We start from the raw sequence: 21,499 nt of genomic DNA on the forward strand, positions 1-21,499 counted from the left end.
ATCAGCTTTTAGTTGACCTTTGAGTCGTTTAAATCAATAGTTTCCTTTGTTTGCTGTCCACAGGTATCTGATGTGAAAGAGAAGTTGAAGTCTGCCAAGAAATTTTGGTCGTCTTTACCTGTTAGTATTTGTAAAAACAACTGGACATCAGGTGTTAATGAAGATGACTGTTGGAATGGAAGTGACAAAAGCAGGTTTGTATAAGACTTTATCTAGTAATCATTGTGTACATACTGTATAATGCAGTTGCAGTCATCTGAAAAAGTATCCCCAGTGGAAATTGATGACTTTTTTAGTAGGTAAAGGTAATGTTCTTGAACAAGAGATCTAAAATTGACATGTATTCATTCTCATAATCTAAAGTATAGAAATTCAGATCTGTCACACAGATTAAGTAAGTTTACCACCACTTAAACTCCATGAATGTGGAATTAATGTTCCAGATTGGGTGTTTGCACATAACTCTTGCAGTCACTGGCGTCAAGGTGCATGCATCTACAATCAGAAAGAGATTGCACCAGTGTTCCCTGCATGCGATATGTGCCAAGAAAAAGCCTTTGCTGTCCAACAAGAACATTAGAGCAAGAATACAGTTTTGATAATAAACATACAGGCAAATACCAGGCCTTCTGGAACAATGTGCTGTAGACTGAAACCAAAAATCAGCATTTCACTTACATAAGCTCATACCAACTGTGAAGCATGTTGCTTGAAATGTGTTGTGGTTGCTTTGCTGCATGAGAATTTGGATAGCTTCCATCATCCAGTTAATAATGAATTCTGGATAATATCAATGCATGCTTGCGGCCATCTTTCCAAGTGAAAGTTAAGCCAGGAATGGATCTTTCAACACAATAATGATCCATAGCACACTAGCAAATCAGAAAAGGAATGGCTCAAAAAGAGAAATGGAAGGGTATGGACTGTATTAGTCAGAACCCTCATTTAATTCTCATTGAATTGGCAGTTCATGTAAGGAAGCATAAAATAATCTTGCAGCTGAAAGCATTTTCCATGGAGGAATGATCACAGCTCAGACTTTCACTCAGATGCCACTCCTTCAGTGTGATGTGTCCCTTGTGCTGCTGTGTACCTAGTTTAGCAGAAATTTTCCTCCCCCCGTGCCAAACCCCATCCCCCCACCAGTGGTGTATTTTGGTTTTGTGCTGCCCTAGGCAAGACTAAAATTGCGCCCCCACAATCTAAATTTGTCCCACCCCTTCCTGTTTAGGATCCACCTCTTTATCTGTAAATTCTACCCCTTCTGCTTTAGGATCCGCCTCTTCCTATTAGAGCTCCACCTCCAGGAGTTTGTCAGAGACTGTCAGCACTGGGGACAACATATGCTGATAGTCGACCCCCCCACCCCCCCCCCCCCCAGCACTGGAGAAGAGGGAGGGGGTGGCCACGGGGGAGTGTACAGGAGCCAACCGCATGCAGAAGATGGATAGGAGAGGCAGCCCGGCGGCACATGGAGGAACCGAGAAGTGCACGTTCCTCTATGTGCTGCCCGGCCGGCTCTCTTGTCCAGGCGGTCCCATGGCTGACAGGTTCTCTTTCTCCTCGCCCGTCCTCGCTCCCCCCCGCCAGCACACACGAGCCCCCCCCCCCCCTGCCCAGGCTCACACGAGTGATCTATGAATGGAGGGCATCAGAGGAGGGATATTTCTGCTAAAGGACTACACCATAAAGGACATATCTCACTGAAGGCAAACTTTAAGAACTGATAGTAAATATGCATAGCCAAATTTGCTAAAATTGTTGCTTTATAGTAACTAGGTCAAGCTCACAGATTTGTTGGTATATGATCTATTATTGTCATCCCCTCCAAATGTCCTCTCAACAAGTGTGTGTTTGTTTTTCTTCTAATATATTTTTCTTTCTCAGGTATTTGTATGCTGTCATGGGCAATGGTCTGGCAAACCAGATAAACAATCCCGATGTGCAGGTGGATATTACAAAACCAGACATGGTAATTCGCAGGCAGATCATGGATTTGCGTGTGATGACAAACAAAATGAAGAGTGCATACAATGGCAATGATGTGAATTTCATTGATAATAGTAAGTGTTTTGTTAAATTGGCATGCAATATAGTAAATTAGGTGTCTCTTCTTTGCAGTCTCACAAAGATGGTTTTCACTTTGAACCATCTTAAGGAAGCACCAAGTTGTTAACACTAGGTGATGCACAAAAGGTCCAAATAATGCCTTAGAACAGGCCTTCAGAGGTATATAGACTGAAAATTAATGGATGTTCCAACAACTTATGCTATATGGCATAAAGTTTGAGGACACATGAGCTGTACACCTACTACAGTTGCAAGAAAAAGTATGTGAACCCCTTGGGATTACGTGGAGTTTTGCATGAATTGGGCATAAAATGTGCTCTGAACGTCATCTACGTCACAACAATAGAAGAACACAGTCTGCTGAACATAATACTACACAAACATTAGATGTTGCCATGGTTTAATTGCACATAACATGTAAACATTCACAGTGCAGGGAGGAAAAAGTATGTGAGGCCCTAGCTTAATGACTTCTCCCAGAGCTAAATGGAGCCAGGAGTGAGCCAACCTTGACTCCAATCAGTGTGATGATATTGGATGTGTTGCTGACAGCTGTCCTGCCCTTAAAAAACACACACCTGTTTTGGGTTTACTGGTTTCAAGAAGCACTGTCTGATGTGAACCATGCCTCGCAGAAAAGAGCTCTCAGAAGACCTACGATCAAGAATTGTTGACTTGCATGAAGCTGGAAAGGGTTACAAAAGTATCTCCAAAAGCCTTGATGTTCATGTGTCTACGGTAAGACAGACTGTCTACAAATGGAGAAAGGTTAGCACTGTTGCTACTCTCCCTAGGTGTGGTCATCCTGTAAAAATGACTGCAAGAGCACAGCGCAGAATGCTGCATGAGGTAAAGAAGAATCCCAGAGTGTCAGCTAAAGACCTACAGAAATCTCTGGCACATGCTAACATTTTTGTTGACACATCTACAATAAGGAAAACATTAAACAAGAATGGAGTACATGGGAGGACACCACGGAGGAAGCCATTGCTGTCCAAAAAGAATATTGCAGCACATTTGCAAAAGAGCACCTGGATGTTCCACAGCACTACTGGCAAAATATACTGTGGACAGATGAAACCAAGATTGAGTTGTTTGGGAAGAACACACAACACTATGTGTGGAGAAAAAAAGGCACAGCACACCAACATCAAAACCTCATCCCCACTGTAAAACATGGCGGAGGGAGCATCATGGTTTGGGGCTGCTTTGCTGCCTCAGGGCCTGGACGGATTGTTGTCATTGATGGGGAAATGAATTCCAGAGTTTATCAAGACATTTTGCAGGAAAACGTACGACCATCTGTCCGCCAACTGAAGCTCCGCAGAGGATGGGTGATGCAAAAGGACAATGACCCAAAGCATACAAGTAATTCAACAAAACAATGGCTGCAACAGCACAGAATACGCCTTCTGGAGTGGCCCAGTCAGAGTCCTGACCTCAACCTGATTGAAATGCTGTGGCATGACCTTAAGAGAACGATTCACACCAGACATCCCAAGAATATTGCTACACTGAAACCGTTTTGTGAAGAGGAGTGGTCCAAAATTACTCCAGATCGTTGTGCAGGTCTGATATGCAACTACAGGAAACGTTTGGTTGAGGTTATTGCTGCCAAAGAAGGGTCAACCAGTTATTAAGTCCAAAGGTTCACATACTTTTTCCTCCCTGCACTGTAAATGTTTATATGTTATGTGCAATTAAACCATGGCAACATCTAATGTTTGTGTAGTATTATGTTCAGCAGACTGTGTTCTTCTATTGTTGTGACTTAGATGACGTTCACAGCACATTTTATGCCCAATTCATGCAAAACTCCACGTAATCCCAAGGGGTTCACATACTTTTTCTTGCAACTGTATATGACCAAATGTATATTGACATTGCTCTATATGTTTGCGATCAGGAGTTTCCACAGAAAAGTATGGTTTTGGCAGTGTACATTTTAGAATCTAGTGCGCATCCAAACTTGTGGCAACCGTTTTGGGGGGAGAGGCAGCCCTGCGCACCAGGCCAGCTCCATAAAGGTGTGGTTTGATGAGTTGCAGCTATTCTAGCCGTAGAGGAGCAGACAATATCAATGCCCATGGTTTTGGAATAGGATGTCCAAAAAGCTCATACAGGTGAGATGACAGGTGTCCACAGTCTTTTGGCTGTAAAGCGATTCATATGACCTAGTATTCACCATTGAAAAAAAAAAAAAAAAGTATTAGATTTGTTCTCAAAATGTTTTCCTTCTGTATTAGCCAAATTTCTTTTTAGCCTTATTGACTTATTTTGGTTGTTGATTTTGCAGGTGAAGAGAACAGTGGTGATGGTAGCGGAAGTGGGGACTGTGAAACCTCACCATGTGTATTTCCTGTACATCCAACACAAGGATCAAAGACTCGCAAAGTGCAGCCAAAGGGCAGAATCAATCTACAAGAAAATGAAACCAACAAACTGCCCAATGCAGCCTGGACCAACACTGCTTCACTCTTCATCATCCTTCCAAATATCCTGTTTTTGGTGAGACAATGGAGATAATAGAGGAATTTCAAGACCTTAATGAAAAACAAAAAAAGAGACTTCTCAGTATGGAAAGTGCACCTTTTATTAGAACCATCGAACAATTTTTATGTCTTTGTAAGCTGGACAGAGGTGTATTGTTTTTATTTTTTACCACGTTGCCACAGAGTCAAGTGCTGGATCTGTTATTCCTCACTTATTTACTTGGAAAATGGACTTGTCAATCTTTCCTGATACTCTAGGTTTATTGTGGCAAGTAGACATGTATATACAGATCTGTAGGTAGCCGTGCTTTATCACATTTCCATGTCATTAGTCCCAGAGTCACACAATCAACACATTTTTATTTTCCCTGACCTCCCTTCATTTTCCCTTTAATTTTATCTGTACAGAATCAAATTTTATTTATCATATCTTTTGGGAAAAATGACCAAGTGGCCAACAAAATTATATTTTTTAAGTGAAGTGTTTGTTTTAATGTTTTTACAGATTAGGAATATCTGTGCAGTCTCATTACTGGCAGTGATGTATTGGTATGTTGACCAGGTGTCAAAATTCATGCTCAGGAGAAAATTGTCATCTTATTAACTCTGTAGATGTGTTTTTTTCCTCTTTGTACCATTATATTTTTGGACTAGATTCAATAGTTGTACAGGAAATGCATTTCTCCTGTTTTGTTGCAGTCATTGGATCTCAATAGAGCTTTCTATCAGTTTTCTGGGATCATTATAGGTTTCATTAGTTTGTACTGTGCTTCATGAATGTACTGGTCATGGGGACATTCAGAACTTTAAGAAGTGTCTGCTACTTTGTTTTCTGTTTGCTAAAGCATGCAGTATTAATACAGGTGCCTGAGTTAAACTCAGATCCGGCCTTCCCATTTCTTAAACTTTTTGCTCAAAGTTTATGGGCTATTTATTCACAGCATATCTGAACTATGACTGGCTCGTGAAAAAGATCTCAGTGGTTTATTCCTAGAATGTAGATCCAAGTGTTTAGAACATCAACACAAGCAGCATCTTAAAAAATACAAAATGTTTTGAAGAATAAAAATAAAATCCATGTGTTTAATTTTGCTAGAATATATCATGACAGTTTAAACACATTTTTGGAACTTTTTTTTTTTGATTGTTTGCAGTGATTCATTCAGCAATGTTTTTACCCCCATTGACAATATTACATGTCCACTTTATTTCATGGAAATATTTTCTATACACCACACTATAAAGCAAAAAAAAATCTTTTAAAAGCTCATACATTTTTCAAATAAATATTTATGCAATCAGTATAAATGTGACCCACAGTGAGGGGAATTAGTTTTTTTTGTACAAAGTTAGCTAAACCTGTTTTTGTGTATTTGTTTGAAGAGCAAAGATTTCCTTGAATAAACATGACTATTTTTAACACACTCTGCCAAGAATTAAGTCCCAACAGGTGTGTTTTTAGGATGCTGACAATTTATGCTAGCACACTTGTTATGGGAGCATTGATTAGGTCATAGCTTGCTATGTATTATGACATGCTCATAATAAAGATCTTGATAGAATTTTTTCAATTAAAAATAAAACAAAAAAGCCAGGGAAATATTGTAAATAACTGAAAAATGGGAAAATGTGCCGATACTTAGTAACTACCTCAATTCTGAGGAATTTCCTGTAGTTCACTTTGAGGGCTATTTTATGTAGGAGTGAGTCTGGTCTTCATAATATAGCTATAACAGTTATCCCTACAGGCTTTGCTTGATTGCTTTAAATGCAGAACACTGAACCCTTTCCAGCTGTTCATCATATTTTTATAACTTAGTCTGTTGTTAGGCACCCAAAACTATTTTCATTGCTAGTTAAGCACCCAAAACAATTTTAATTTCTTGTCTAAATAAACAAATGTCTTAGGCATGACATTTGATATGACAAAAATCTAAATGGTTAAGTAATAAAAAAAAAAACATGTTTAAGGTGCCTTTGATAGAGTTTGTGTTTATCTGCTGTTTCCTAGTGCACCTTTGAAAATCTCTGTGAACAAAATTAAGATGGATGGGACTAGAATCCATTATTGGTCAATGAGGTACTAGAACTGTTGTCCAAGTATTGTCACGAAAGCTGAATTATATGTATAAGTCTAAAAGAAAAAGTGCATTAAACAAAAAGAATAAAAAGTTCCCCTCCCAGAAATAGTTTGCATTTGTGTACACAATGCGCCTTGAGAAAGGTAATTTTTTATTTTTTTTTTCCAATGACACATTATTAAAGAAAGAAAAATGCACAGCCTAAGGTTAGCAGTTGACAGTCTTGGGGTTGTAATTCATAATTAGTTTAAAATTAGATATTCATAATTAAATTGCATTTCATTCATTTTTCGTGTGTTTTTTCACAACTTTATTCCATTGCTTTAAGCGTTCAGGCAAAAGATTTGCTATAGTTTTAAAGCTGTAATTTATGGTACACCATTCTGAATTTCACAAAAAGATTTTGTACTAAGGTTTATAAGATAATGCACATTTTTACTCATGTAAACAGATGTTAAATATTTTTACACTATGGTACTACCATTTAGGTTTTTAAATTTTAGTAGATACTTATGTGATGGAAAAAAACTAAAACACAGGTATTGAAAGTAGTGCTTTTGTTATATTTTTATTGCTCTTGGTTAACATGTCAAGAAGTAATTTGCAGCTTGTGGAATGTGATTGCCAGCAATCCTGGAAGTAAGAATGGGAGGTAGACCAACCTTGAATATCTGTCTGCATAAGTAATATTTATTTAAACTATGAAGGAAAGAGCAAGTAGTTGTATATTAATCTATGATAAACTAGGTGTGAATATATATATTTGTGTAAATGTAATCATTGAAGATACATATAATTGGCAACAGACTTTTTATTAAGCCAGCAAAAATGTTCCTTCCATAGCATACTCACAGCTCCTAACCCGTCCTATTTTCAAAGGAACGTCCTAGCTGACACTGGACAGGCAATACTGAGGATAAGTTGCATTTTTCTCAGATATTGTTAGGACTTGGCAGGTGGAGCTCATGTGATATTCCCCAACCAGATTTTAGGGGGTGTGTATACATATATTGAAATTCAAATACCCAAATTTCACTAATTCTATCTTCCTGCTATTTTTCTGTTAAATTTTATTACAAAATGGCTTTTTTTGTATCAAAATACAATTTGAATACTGTATGTAATGCCATATGTACATTTTTCAGCCAAGTAAGAATTTGGATATGTATGTTCATACTCCAAAGTAGTTCAAAGTACCAATATATTCATTATTCATGTGTATGCCTTCATTGCTTTAACTTCTTAGCTGTCTCAGAAATGGTGGACACTACAGGCTATTTTAACAGCCAGTATGTTAATGGTATTTTATAAGAACTGGTCTCTCTTTTATTAAGGTAATTATTTTTTTATTATTAAATGTGCCTTTTTAATGTAGAAGATTTGCTTTTTTTGTCTTTGGCTGTCATGATGGGATTTTTTAATATAAAGACAAGCCATTATATAAATATTAAACCTGTACATAGTTTTATGGGGCATACCTATTTGTGGTTAGTGATTTAATCCATAATAAATCCATATTTGCATTTTTTAATTTTAGCATCTTGTTACCAAAAATTGTACATGGAATCTTTTGGCCACATTTATTTTTAGAGTTTTGTTTTAACCAATTTTGTTCTCTATATCTGTACTTTTCAAAACACTACAACCACAAATGTGAATTGTTTTGACACACGGATCCTGTACCCCAAGTTTCTTTTTTTTCTTTTTTTTTTCTTTTTTTTTTTTTTAAGCTAAAAAAATTTCTACATGCACTAAAAAAAAGTTGTATTTTGTGCTTCTATGCACAGCTAAATCTACTTTTTCAGAATATATTTGCACAAACCAAAACCTGACAAGTTACTTAGTAACTATAAAGTAATTTAGTAAAGGAAGACTGTCAGCCTTTGCAGGGTTTTTGTAATTATGTTGGTTTTATGGACACTTTACATGTGTGGAGAAGAGGCGTGTTGGTTTAACAGTAGTACTTGCTAAATTATATAAGTGTGTAACTGTAGTGGGATTGCACTACAGAATTTGGAAGCTTTAGTATAATTTCTCCCATTTTTTAAATATATGTGATAACAGACCGTCTACAGAATAAAGTCATTTGCAAAGTGTGATTAACTACGAAGTGTTTTCAAGAAAAGTTGATTGAAATTGTGGTCAGTACAAGCATTATTTCTATAGCTGCATATAGATTCAAAAAGATTAGACTTTTTATTTTTTAAATATCCACTATAAGGAAGATGCTTCCATATGACAGTGTTTATGAAATGCTAGTTTTATTATTAGCTACAAGTGAACATGGAAATTCTAACCAGTTGTGAATATGCCAAATATGAACAAAGTGTAGAAAAAAACACTGCGTTTTAAAATGCTAAGCATATAGCTGTCAAAACTGTAGCATCTTTGCAGCCTTCGGTAGATAATGGGCAAATTCTACACCAGAACCTTCTCACTAGGAGGTAGTTCAAGCAGCACACCACCCTGAAACATAGAGGTGAAGAAGACACTCCCCTCTCCTTTTGACATTAAACTTACTCCTAATCTTTGTATAGAGTGTTTATTATGGAACCGATTATAAATCACTTCCACGTACGTCTTTAGGAGTGGCCATTTTATACATTAGCGTTGTCCTAACAAATTGTGCTAGAGTGTAAAGCACACAGAGGGGGGATTTTTATATTTTTTTATATATTTGCTACACAAAGACAACATGGACTTCCCTCCTACCCTTTATTACAAAAATGTTATATGTCATTGATTTTTATTAGTACTTGATTTCCCTGATTGATGACAAAAACTCTTTAAGTATTTTAGGTACATTTGCAATCTTGACAATTGGTTCAGTTGGACAATTAAATTGGGTAATTTAAACTTTTGTATATGGTTACAGCCTATGCAAAATTTTATTTGGGATGAATGGTTGTCATCCATCTGGAAATGTAATTGTTAAGGTTTTGTCCGTTATGTATAATAATGTGCATGTTGTACAATCTAATGTTTTACTGTCAACGTTCCTGGCATTAAATACCCAGACATTCTGCTCCAACAGACCGAATTAAACAAATAAGAATACATTTTCTTTCTGTGATTTTTTTTTTTTTTTTAAATGATTATTGAATTGAGGTTTTGACCTTTAGCCCTAATGGTACACTTTAACCTGAGCTGAGCATTAAAGTTTGACATGCTTATAGAGAACATGACTGGCCTGCCCTAGAATGCTATTTAACAGCCAGGCATAGTAGTGCACAATGCCAGCTTACTGCTACAAATTGCCTTGCTGTCAGTAACCTGGTGTTCTGAGAAGACCAATAGTTGAATCACTCAGCTGGAGCCTCTACACAGCAGCAGAAGGTGAAAATTGCAAATAAATTAAATGTAAGAACACCACATACAAAATCAAACTAAGCTAAGTGGGATTTTTCCTGGGGTGTGTTACCAGTTTACTTGTCACCTGGAATGACGTCTTCATTTTACTGTACTCAAGGGAATCTAAATTTTGAAATGGAGCAACAATATTCCTGTGTGATTTATACATATTAACCACTTGCCCTCCAAAGGATTTACCCCCTTCCTGACCAGGCCGTTTTTTTGACATATGATGCTGCGTTACTTTAACTGACAATTGCACGGTCATGCAATGCTGTACATAAATTAAATGTGTCTTTTTCCCACAAATATTGCGGGACTGTGGTGGGCATTCTTACACTGGGTGGGAACTGTCTAACTGCCACTGACATCCCCAATGACACTAATACAGTGATCAGTGCTAATATAACGCACTGACACTGGGCAGGAAGGGGTTAACTTTTGGCGATCAAAGGGTTAACTGTGTGCTGTGTGTCTTTTACATTGTGTGTTGTGTTTTACTTGGGAGACATGCTGCTTTGTATCTCTGCTGTGCAGAGACATACAAAGCAGCATGTCCATGCTGACAGGAGAAAGACCTGTGTTGTTTACACACAGGTCTCTCCCCTGTCAGCTTTGCCTAAGACCACCGAGTGCCTGCTGGGAATCGCTGGCTGGGACCTGGCGATTGACATCCCCAGCTGCCAACAGCGGTCCAAAATGCAAATCGTGTGTGTGTGTGTGTGTGTGTGTGTGTGTGTGTGTGTGTGTATATATATATATATATATATATATATATATGTGTATATATATGTGTATGTATGTATATATTTATGTATGTATATATGTGTGTGTGTGTGTGATTTTGCGCAGCCGTGCTGCCCTGTAGCAGTACTTTAGGGTGGATGGCAAGTGGTTAATATAAGGACTAACATGTAGAGACTACTTGCGATCTCATGCCATTTGTAGACGCTATAACTTTCACGTAAACCAATTACTGTACAATTATTGACTTTTTTTTTTTTTTTTTAGCAAAGACATGTACATTTTGGCTTAAATTTTTGAAGAAATTAGATTTAAAAAAAACATTTTTATTGGATATGTTTTATAGCAAAAAGTCAAAAATATATATTTTTTTTCAAAATTGTTGGTATTTTTTTGTTGTGCAAAAAATAAACACAAAGGTGATCTAATACCACCAAAAGAAAGCTCTATTTATGGGAAGAAAGGACCTAAATTTCATTTATGTACAGCGTTGCATGACCACGCAATTGTCCATTACAGTAACACAGCGCCGTATGTAAAAAAAAAAAAAATGGCCTGGTCAGGAAGGGGGGGTAAATCCTCTGGAGGGCAAGTGGTAAAGTTATCCTTAAATTATTTTATTCTAATTTAGTGTCCCAATGTGATACCCAGACAAGGACCAGGCTCCTTAGAGGTCTCACAAGGGGGCAGATAAAACTTTTGATGCAAGTCATCACCCAGAGATTTTTAACTTGTTACAAAATCTCCATGTCGCCTGGCCAAGTAATCATTCAGTACACTAATGTCCCACACTGAGCATTTCCAGCTTGTAAGAGCTCTATATGACCTGGCCAATCCTTTTGTAAGTGACAAGAGGGAAGAACGATATTGTGCATATGCTGTCTAATGTCCATTGTAGAAGATGAACAACAGGTTTTGGCCCCTGTTGCTAGTTTTCCAATGTTCTTGCGAAAACATCTGCACATCTATGGCTAGCATTATACATTGGGGTTGATTTATTAAACTGGAGAATGCAAAATCTGGAGCAGTTCTGCAGAGAAACCAATCAGCTTTCAGGTTTCTTTGTCAAAACTTAATTGAACAAGCTGAAGTTAGAATCTGATTGGCTACCATGCACAGCTGCACCAGATTTTGCACTCTGCAGTTTTAGTAAATGAACCCCATTATCTGATCGTTGCTTGATGATTTGTGTTGTCTGACACTCCTTCCTGTGCCCTGCTGCTGGAAGCAATAGTGGCTTGGTTGCTCTTTGGTAAAATAATGGTGAATTTTCATTTATTTATCCAACATCAGTACACATTTCAAATATGACATCCTTTTTTAGTAGACTGGCTCTGGGTGCAGAAGCATATTCATCGTTTGAGGATTTAGCCCAGCAAATGACAACACTCTTGTTTTTATACTGTAGCATATGTTGTCAAAAGCTGCAATCCAATATACTTCAATATTTTTTCCACAGTTGGGTAACACTGATGAGGAATGATTTGCAACATGCTTGCATATATAAAAAGGGGAACTTTACCCATAACAACCTGATAAAAATGTGTTTTAGCAAGGAATTTACATCTGTCTCTTCCAGCTTTAAGACTGAGAATTGAGCGATCAAACACAGCTGATTGCTCAGTGAGCAAAGAGCTGTGACTGTCAGTCACTGGCTCTCTGCTCTGTCTACAAAGAGGTCACATTGGTCTGGTGAGTGTTTCATCTAACACTGGGTGCATTATTTGTTAAATAAATCATCCATAATGACATACAAATCGGGGATATGGAGTGTAGAGTATATTGCCCCCTCTTTTTTTAATTTAGTTTTATTACAGTGTATTTCTGCACATCAGGGAAGCAGCCTTTTGTTGTATCACACAAATATATATTTTCAAATTTTTACACAAATTTTCACATTCACTTCCCTGGTGCAGATCCACGTTATTTTTTATTTCAGCAGTTTTGTTAACCCCCTCCCAAGATGAATTAAAACTTGCAGGATCACCATTTTGAAAAGAGTAGCAATTTAGGGACTGCATGGAAAAAAAAAAGTTCACTTGAAAACATTCAGAATAAGGTATTATAAGCTGTCTTTTTAAAGTTTGAATACACTTCAAAGTAGGCTCGTTAGAGGTGTCTAGTGTTTTTCTTTTGAATTTTCAGACTGTCCAGAATTTTAGCGCTTCTGTTTTTTAAGCTTATTTTCTTACCTGGGAGGAGAATACTGGAGCTCTGTAAGGCTGTTAGAAATTGGTTGTGTTTTCACATTAAAGAAAGCACAAAGCTGAACTACTTGCACTTTTGGGATATTGGCAAGCTAAAGTGCTAGATTGTAAATGAAGGGCCAGCTAATAGGTCTTCTTGCTGTAGCTTACTTTTTTGGCCAAGTAAATGGGTTACCTTTGCTGAATTTATCAGTAAGGGGGGGGTATGTGGACCTTTGATCAAAATAATGCTTGGTTCTAGGAGTTCTATACAGTTACATTGCTCTGGAAATTAGAATGACTGTCAGGAGTTGGCAGCAGAGATGACCAGATCTGTGCCACTACATGTAGAAATTGGGACCAAACTATACATAGTGAAGTAAATTAATAATAGAACTAAAGACATCCACACACCAGCAAACAGGAAACATAAAAATACATGTGAACCCAAACCAAAATGTCTACCAGAGATGCAAGGAATGGAGGGAATCCGAATTGAGATCAAGAACAAGAGAAGAGGATGTAAAACAGAAAGCAGGGTTAGAGCAAGATCGGGAAAGGGATAACTGGCAGCAGCATCTGACTTAGCACAGCAAGGAAATCAAAAATACTCATGCAAGGTGAACTAGCAGAAGATGGATTTAAATACCCTCCTAACAGCTGGGGCTGATTACTGAAACTTGCTGGGACACACCCACTGGCGGACACTGGATCTACATTTGTCCGCCAAGGGAACTTCAGTGCCACAAGCAGGTAAACCAGGTCCTGACAATGACAATCTGCATTCAGGATTTTTGTGCAAAACTGACACCAGCTGACCTGTTGGCCGTAAATAACCCTCAAATCCTAGTAGTGATGTTTTCTTTGTTTAGGGTCAGGGGTTCATTCAGTTGGTTCCTTTTCAATACCAATTCAAAATTTGAAAACCAGATCCCTGATGGTTGGAACGTAAAACTTTAAGCTCATTTAAATGCAATTTTGTACTTAAAGTAGCTCATTGTTACTTGCACTTGCTCTCGTCAACATAATTAAAAAAAAACAAAAACGTAAACTGCACATAAAACAAGAAAAAGAACCAAACTAACTCAGCTTTTGAAATTCCCCTTGCCTATTTTATTTAAAAGTTAAAGGTATGGGCAGCACAGTGGCTAAATGGTTAGCACTTCCACCTGGCAGTACTAGGGCCATTGGTTGAATTCCAACCACTGCACCACCTGCCTGGAGATTGCATGTTCTCCCTGTGCCTGTGTGGGTTTCCTCTGGGTACTCCGGTTTCCTCCCATACTCCAAAGACATGCTGGTTGGTTAATTGATTCCTGTCCAAATTGGCCCTAGTTTGTACGAATGCAAGTTAGGGACCTTAGATTGTACGCCCCTTGAGGGTTAGGGACTGATGTGAAAGTACAATATATATGTAAAGCGCTGCATAAATTGACAGCCCTATATAGGCACCTAAAATAAGATAGTTTTAATATGCCAATTGTGTGTATAAATGCCTTCAAAAATACTTTTAGCATTTCTAAAATATCTGCTACCTTTACACTGAGTTGATATATGCCATGAAAAAGCTAACCTTAAAACTTCCTATGGGAGTGCCTGCTTTGAAAACAAACTGAATAGGAGGGAAGGTGCTTAAAGTATACCATAACTTTTGTGCCATCTGTGTCATCTTTGAGAAGTTTCCAAAACCAAAACAAATGTCCCCATTGATAGAATTTCCCTCTATTTCTGATCTGGTGACAACTCCAAATTTTTAATTTTCCCTCACTTTTATTATTCGCAACAGTGATCATCAGGACTTTGAGAAATAACTAGGGATATAGAAATTTCTTTTTGCCAGGAAGGATCAGTTTTAATGAAGCATTAACATAATTGTGGTGCACTTTCTGAATCCTGCTGTTATCCTGTCTGTGATCTGTGGGAGAGATTTTGGGCAAGTCATTATTACAAAGTTGCAAGTTACAATGTAGCTGTATGACCTTAACACATGTCCTACAAACACTTTTCTTTTCCACCAAAAACATTTTTACACCCTCACCCCATAGCGAAGTCACTACAAAGAGTCAAGAAAGGTATTTATATAAGCGGAGTGGCGTAATACTGCTTAGAATGGTTAATCTGTAGTTGGTACACTGCTATCTTTAGCATTTTGGAAACGTTAAAGTAAATGTAAACCAAAGCACTAAAATATGTATGTTTTCCCATGTTAATGTAATATTAAAAGCATCAGTTGATTTTTTTGTTTAATTCTGCACTTTCTTTAAAATAATACCTAGTAAGCCTGCCTTGAAGGTCCTTTACTCAGGCACTTCCTGTTATAGGGTTATCAAGTTTAGGTGGAAGACTGGACTGGTATCGCTGGAGCCTGCTTAGTGGCTAGTTACTGTGTGGAGGGTATAGAGGGAATTGCTTAAAATGGGTTATATCCCAATCGTATGTGTTGAGTAATAGACTCCATTGGGGTCTAGGGCTACTACCTTGCTGATAACAACAATGGAGGCATTACCACAGGGAAAATGTGGGTGTTTGGAGAGGAGCGCCCGATGTCCAAGAAAAGTCTCACCTGATGAATTTTATAGTTTCTTGAAGAGAAACAAGTTTATCCATATCACTTGGGTGATTGGGACTCCTCTCCAATCACCCAAGTGTTATAGGGTTAGAATGCTCTTTCCCTGTTTTCTATTTGGGCTTCTGCATTGTAATTCTGTCATGTAGCCTTCCAATGGAGACTGAAAATGTTTTTTTCCCGTACGTGGTCCACTGTTCATCATCATTAAACCCACCATGAGAAATTGCTGAATTGAGTTCATGCTGTATACTGAATGTAGTCACAAAGAAGCTGTAGAAGTTTAGTAGCGCTGAGATGCAACAAAGTAAGGGCACTTTTACACTGGCAGTAAGCTTATAGCCCTCGGAAAAGTGATCCTTTATGGATCACATTTCAGAGAGTGATCTAGCAGCAGCTGACAGGCATTCTGGAGTTGCTACTGCTGCCGTCTGACACTTGTTTTTTTTTTTTATTGCTAAGCTGCAATTTTACATTTCAGTACTGTACCACCTGTCAAATGTGTTTAAAACCTGCCTATACATTATTATTATTATACAGGACTTATAGCACTGACAGTTTGCTCAGCGCTTTACATTATGGAGGAAGACAGTACTGTAACAATACAGTTCAATACAAGAGGGATTAGAGGGCCCTGCTCCTTGGAGCTTACAATCTAGGAGGGAGGTGATAGTGGTACAAGAGGTAATTAGCTGTGGGGGATGGAGTGGTAGGAGGAGTAGGGGATTCCAGTATTAGCTGGGGTCGGGGTAGGCTTCCCTGAAGAGATGGGTTTTCAGAGTGCGCCTAAAAGTGAGCAGAGTAGGCGATAGCCTGATAGCTTGGGGTATGGAGTTCCAGAGGATGGGTGAAGCCCTTGAGAAATCCTTGAGAGGAGCATGGGAGGAGGAGACAAGGAAGCTAGAGAGTAGGAGGTCTTGCGAGGAGCGGATAGTACGGTTTGGGTGGTATTTAGAGACAAGGTCGGTGATGTAATTAGGGGCAGTGTTATGAACGGCTTTATACATCTGTGTTAGTGTTTTGAATTTTATCTGTTGGGCAATTGGAAGCCAGTGGAGGGATTGGCAGAGAGGGGTGGCAGATACAGAGCAGTTAGTAAGGTGAATGAGTCTGGCAGCAACATTCATGATGGACTGGAGTGGGGATAGTCTGCGATGAGGTAGGCAAGTGAAAAGGGAGTTACAGTAGTCAAGGCGTGAATGAGTTGCTTAGTGGTTTCGGAGGTTAGGAACGGTCGTATCTTGGAGATGTTGCAGAGGTGAAGTCTACTTGAGTTTGTCAGTGATTGGACCTGGGGCTGAAAGGACAGATTGGAGTCTAGGATTATACCAAGTACCCTGGCGTGAGGGGTGGGACTGATGGTAATGTTGTTGATCTTGATGGAGAAGTCAGGGGGGGCATGGGCTGGGGGGAATAGTAGAAGTTCAGTTTTGGAAAGGTTGAGTTTGAGGAAGTGGAGTGACATCCAGTTTGATATGTCACTTAGTAGGCTGGTGATGCAATTGGAGACTGAGGTGAGGGGTAGAGCGATAGATTTGTGTATCGTCGGCATAGAGATGGTAGTTGAAGCCATGGGAGTTTATCAATTGGCCAAGGGAGGAGGTGTAGATGGAGAAGAGGAGGGGTCTGAGGACAGAGTCTTGAGGGACCCCGACAGAGAGAGGGAGTGAAGGGGAGGTGGCAGCGTTATAGGTAACACTGAAGGAGCGCTGCGATAGAACCAAGAGGCCAAGAGAGTGCAGTTTTTGAGAAGGAGGGGGTGGTCAACCATGTCAAAAGCCGCGGAGAGGTCAAGTAGTAGGAGTATAGTATAGTGGCCATTGGTTTTGGCGGTCAGTAGGTCATTGGTGAGTTTGAGTAGGGCAGTTTCGGTGGAGTGTAGGGGGCGGAAGCCGGACTGTAAAGGGTCGAGAAGGTTGTCGGTGAGATGGGAGATTAGACAATTGTAGACTAAGCGTTCTAGTAGTTTAGAGGTAAATGGCAGTAGGGAGATGGGTCTTAGGTTGTTCAGGTCGGAGAGGTCCAGGGAGGGTTTCTTAAGTATGGGAGTGATGTGCGCATGCTTTAGAGGGGAGGGGAAGGTACCGGTGGAGAGGGAAAGATTGAAGATGTGAGTGAGGGAGCATAGGATGGAAGAGGAGGGGGACCGCAGGAGTTGTGAGGGGACAGGGTCCAGGGGGCAGGTGGTGAGGCGGGCTTCGGACAAAAAATGAGTGACCTCTTCGGTGGTAGTGAGGTCAAGGGAGGAAAGTGTTGAGGGTCTTATTGTGTGAGGAGTGCTAAGTGGGGTGGGTGTCTGTGCAGTGGCGAAATCCCTACGAATTGCGTCAATCTTGTTTTTGAAGTGGTTGGCAATCTCGTGGGTGGTAAGTGAGGTACTGGGTGGAGGTGGAAGCGGAGAAAGTAGAGAGTTAAAAGTGGAGAAGAGCCGACGAGGACTGGAGGAGAAGGTACTAATGAGGGTAATAAAGTAGGCTTGTTTGGCAGCGTGAAGGGAGGAAGTGTACGTTAAGGCAGATTTATAGCGGGTGAACGCTTGTTGGGATTTGGTTTTACGCCATAGTTGCTCCAGCGCACGATTATGTCATTTGAGGTTTCTGGTGTGGTTGGTCTGCCAGGGTTGTAGCGGTCGGGGCCTAATGCTTCGTGTTGTTGGGGGTGTGAGCGAGTGTAGAGCGGCTGAAAGCGAGTTGTAGACAGTGGTGGCCAGGGCAGGACAGGGGATGGATGCTGTCGTAAAATTGGTCAGTTGCAGAGTGGAAGAGGAGCAGGGTTCCAGTTCCAGAGGTTTCTCCTGGTGATTGTTTGCCATTTGGAGTGATAGGTGTTTGAGGACGAGGAGACGGAGAAGGTGATGAGGTTGTGATCGGAGAGAGGAATTGGAGTGTTTGTGAGGTTGCAGGGAGTGCAAAGGTGAGAGAAGACAATGTCAAGAGTGTTCCCGTCAGAGTGAGTGAAGGACTGTATGCACTGTGCTAGTGCAAAAGAAGTGGTTATGTGGAAGAGTTGGGATGTAGCCGGGTTATTGATGTTGATGGGGATGTTGAAGTCTCCAAGAATGATAGTGGGTAGCTCAGAGGAGAGAAAGAAGGGTAGCCAGCTGGCGAAGTCGTCAAAGCGGGACACGGGTCCAGGAGGCCGATAGATCACTGCAATCCTCAGAGAGATTGGAGAGAATAGCCGGATGCAGTGGGTCTCGAAGGAGGAATAGGATACAGAGGGAGGGTTAGGGAGGACTTGGAAGGTGCTCAGTGGTGACAGGGGTAAACCAACCCCACCACCTTTCCGACCACTGGATCTGGGTGAGTGGGTCCAGATGAGACCTCCATAGGAGAGTGCTGCGAGGGAGGCAGAGTCTGTTATTTGGACCCAGGTTTTGGTGATCGCTAGGAGGTTAAGGGAGCGGGAGACAAAGAGGTTATGGATGGAGGTGAACTTGTTGCAGACCGAGCGGGTGTTCCAGAGTGTGCATGAGAACGGGAGGGTGGTTTTGGGGAGCAGGGGGACAGATATAAGATTGAGGGGGTTGCCGCAGTTTACGGAAGAGAGGATGTCTTGTGTGTGGGCAAGGTAGTGGAGGACCAGGGTTCGGGGAGATATCCCCAGAGGTTAGGAGAGGAAGGGTGAGAAAGGTGGCATGGGAGCGGGATGTATATGAGCGCGTATGTCTTCCAGTTCTGGTCTTCGGGTCAGCAGGAGAGTGGGGTATCAGGAGGAGGTGATAAGAGCAGCAGTAGGGAGATGGAAGCAGTGAAGGTGAGATGTACAGTTGTTTGGGTGGAGCAGAGAGACAGAAAAAAGATTTTGGGGACACAGGAGAGGGACATGAAAAGGTGGAGTAGAGGAGCCATGTCCAAGGTAAACGGAGTGGGAGTCAGGTGTGGAGAAGAGTTTCCCTGGGTGCTTGATTGCAGATGGTCCAGTGTGCAGTGGAGTTTTTCGTAGTTGCGTCATCTCCTCCAGCCCTGTGAGCACCGTAAAGCGGCCGTGGTTTGGGATTTGACATGCAAGATATATTATGTACTTTTAACATGCGAGTTGTTATAAGATTGATAAACTGTTTGTTCGCCCATTGCTACACTTTTTAGATGGCACTTCCCTGTTTTTCTATACTGGGATCACAGAGGAGTGGTGGGGGAAACCACATGCGATTTGGACCGGAATCACTCCTGTTCAAATCGCATACACTCAAGCCTCAGATGCCCACAAAAATGCCTGCACAAACACAAAAAAAAAAAAACCTGTGTAGCAGGCTCCTTGTACAAGAGGATTCAGAAGTAATCACACGTTCAGCAGTCGGTCCTTCCTCTCCCTCCCATATTTGTAAAACCTGGGCATTCTGCCAAGTTCATGACTCATCCACTACACAGCAAAGAACGCTGGGAAGGGGACGAAGCAGGAAGTGAAGGGGAGAACAGAGAGACACGAGGCTGGAGAAAAGACAGGGACATGTGGAGCCCGTCCAAGCAGAGGAGGAGGCACTACAGCACCCAGCGCGGATAGAGGGACCCTGCTGTGTGTTCAGAGTCTGGTGAGCTGTCCCCCTGGAGAGAGTAAGACACACCATTTACACTTTGCATATAGACTGGGACATCCGCACCCCACTGCTGGGATCTCACCCAACCGGGACCCTGTGCAAGCCACAGATCCCCCTGCCTGCTTTGCCCCTCACCACCAGTGTAATTGAGACTGTCTGCCCTGGGGACTGACACATACTGGGAGATTGCATCCTGCGACTGCCCCTGGTCTTGGGGTGCTTTGTGTTGCTTTTAGACACTGAGGTTGGACCCTCTCAGCCCAGAAACCTAGTGAAATCTGATGTAACCCACACCAGCTGAAACTCCAAAGAAGCCTTCAGCTGCTATTTACTTCATTGTAAGGACTAAACGTGCACCAACTAGAGCTCCACCGTTACAAGGACTGAAGTGGGGGAATCTGGCTTAGTAGCCTTATTAGAGGTACCTCTTTATTGCATTCTGTTCTGACTCTGAGGTGATTTTTGGCTAACGCCCCCCAGAAGCAGAATCATACACCGGTGTGGGTAATACATTTCATTGATAGAGCATAAGTAAGTTTATTTGTTTGATATCAGTTGTATTCTGCTTAAAGTGCGGCTCTGCCATCCGGAGACTCTTGGCTGTGAAGCTCTCTAGTGGCAGACCAAATTTACTGCATTGCATAAAAGAAGAAAAGTAAGTTTTGAAGTTGAAAGGGGAACCCCACCCCTCTACAGTGCATTTCATTCTCCATAAAATTGTTCTTGTTTCATTTAACCCTGTGTCAGCAAATTTCTTGGCGGGGTATTTGTTATTCATTACCAGTTGTGCCAGAGGGATTGGGTTTGCTTAGGGTTGGATCTATTGAGCACAGGACCCATAATATATTCCAGCTTGTCCCAAGGGGCAGTGATGTGTAGCAAAATGCCCAAAGCTTAAGCATGAATGCAACTTAACACATACTGCAGATTGGCACATAAGGTGCACTTAGCTTTCTGGTGACAATCCCCTGATTTCACCAAATATCCGATGTCTGTAGAAGCCTATTAAACAGGATTCTAGAGCTTTTTATAGTGCTGTAAATAAGAAATGAAGCCTGGCGTAATCCAGCTTCAGGGCCCAGGCGTGCTGGCTTCCCCTGTGACTAATGGAGTTGTACCACTGTGTGTCTGTGGATGTCCTCATAGACCGGACTGTGTTTGATTTTCAACCACCTTAGAGTTTGACTTGAGGACATGTTTGAAAAACATTGATTTTCCGTTTACATTAATGCACCTGTACTTAGTGAGGAATTCTCTCAAATCCCGCCTTGAGGCTGAGGGTTTCTCGAGGAAAGGATTAAAAAACAATTAATTAGAAAGCTCAGGTAGCACACAAAGTTATTGTGGGAATGTGCATGATTGGAATTTGATATGCAACAATGACACGTTTTGCTTTGAGCTTTAATCGCTAAGCTGAGATATCCGAAAACTGAAGATGTGGATACACATTAAATGCAAAAATACAGTGATTT

At 40.6% G+C, this 21,499-nt stretch overlaps 1 protein-coding gene across 1 annotated transcript in view; it reads left to right on the plus strand.

The window, feature by feature from the left end:
* The window catches only part of GPC4 (glypican 4), a 154,911-nt gene extending 145,209 nt beyond the window's left edge, over positions 1-9,702 (plus strand). Inside the window, exons 7-9 of the mRNA XM_089657944.1 lie at positions 64-194; positions 1,888-2,063; positions 4,367-9,702. Coding sequence (XP_089514070.1) covers positions 64-194; positions 1,888-2,063; positions 4,367-4,596 — 537 coding nt within the window. The 3' untranslated portion in view covers positions 4,597-9,702. The remainder of the gene's footprint in view (positions 1-63; positions 195-1,887; positions 2,064-4,366) is intronic.
* The last annotated feature ends 11,797 nt before the right edge of the window (positions 9,703-21,499 follow it).

This window comes from Staurois parvus, unplaced genomic scaffold, assembly GCF_062004578.1.
Source record: "Staurois parvus isolate SC_StPar_1 unplaced genomic scaffold, SC_StPar_1.0 ptg001045l, whole genome shotgun sequence".
Taxonomy (NCBI): domain Eukaryota; kingdom Metazoa; phylum Chordata; class Amphibia; order Anura; family Ranidae; genus Staurois; species Staurois parvus.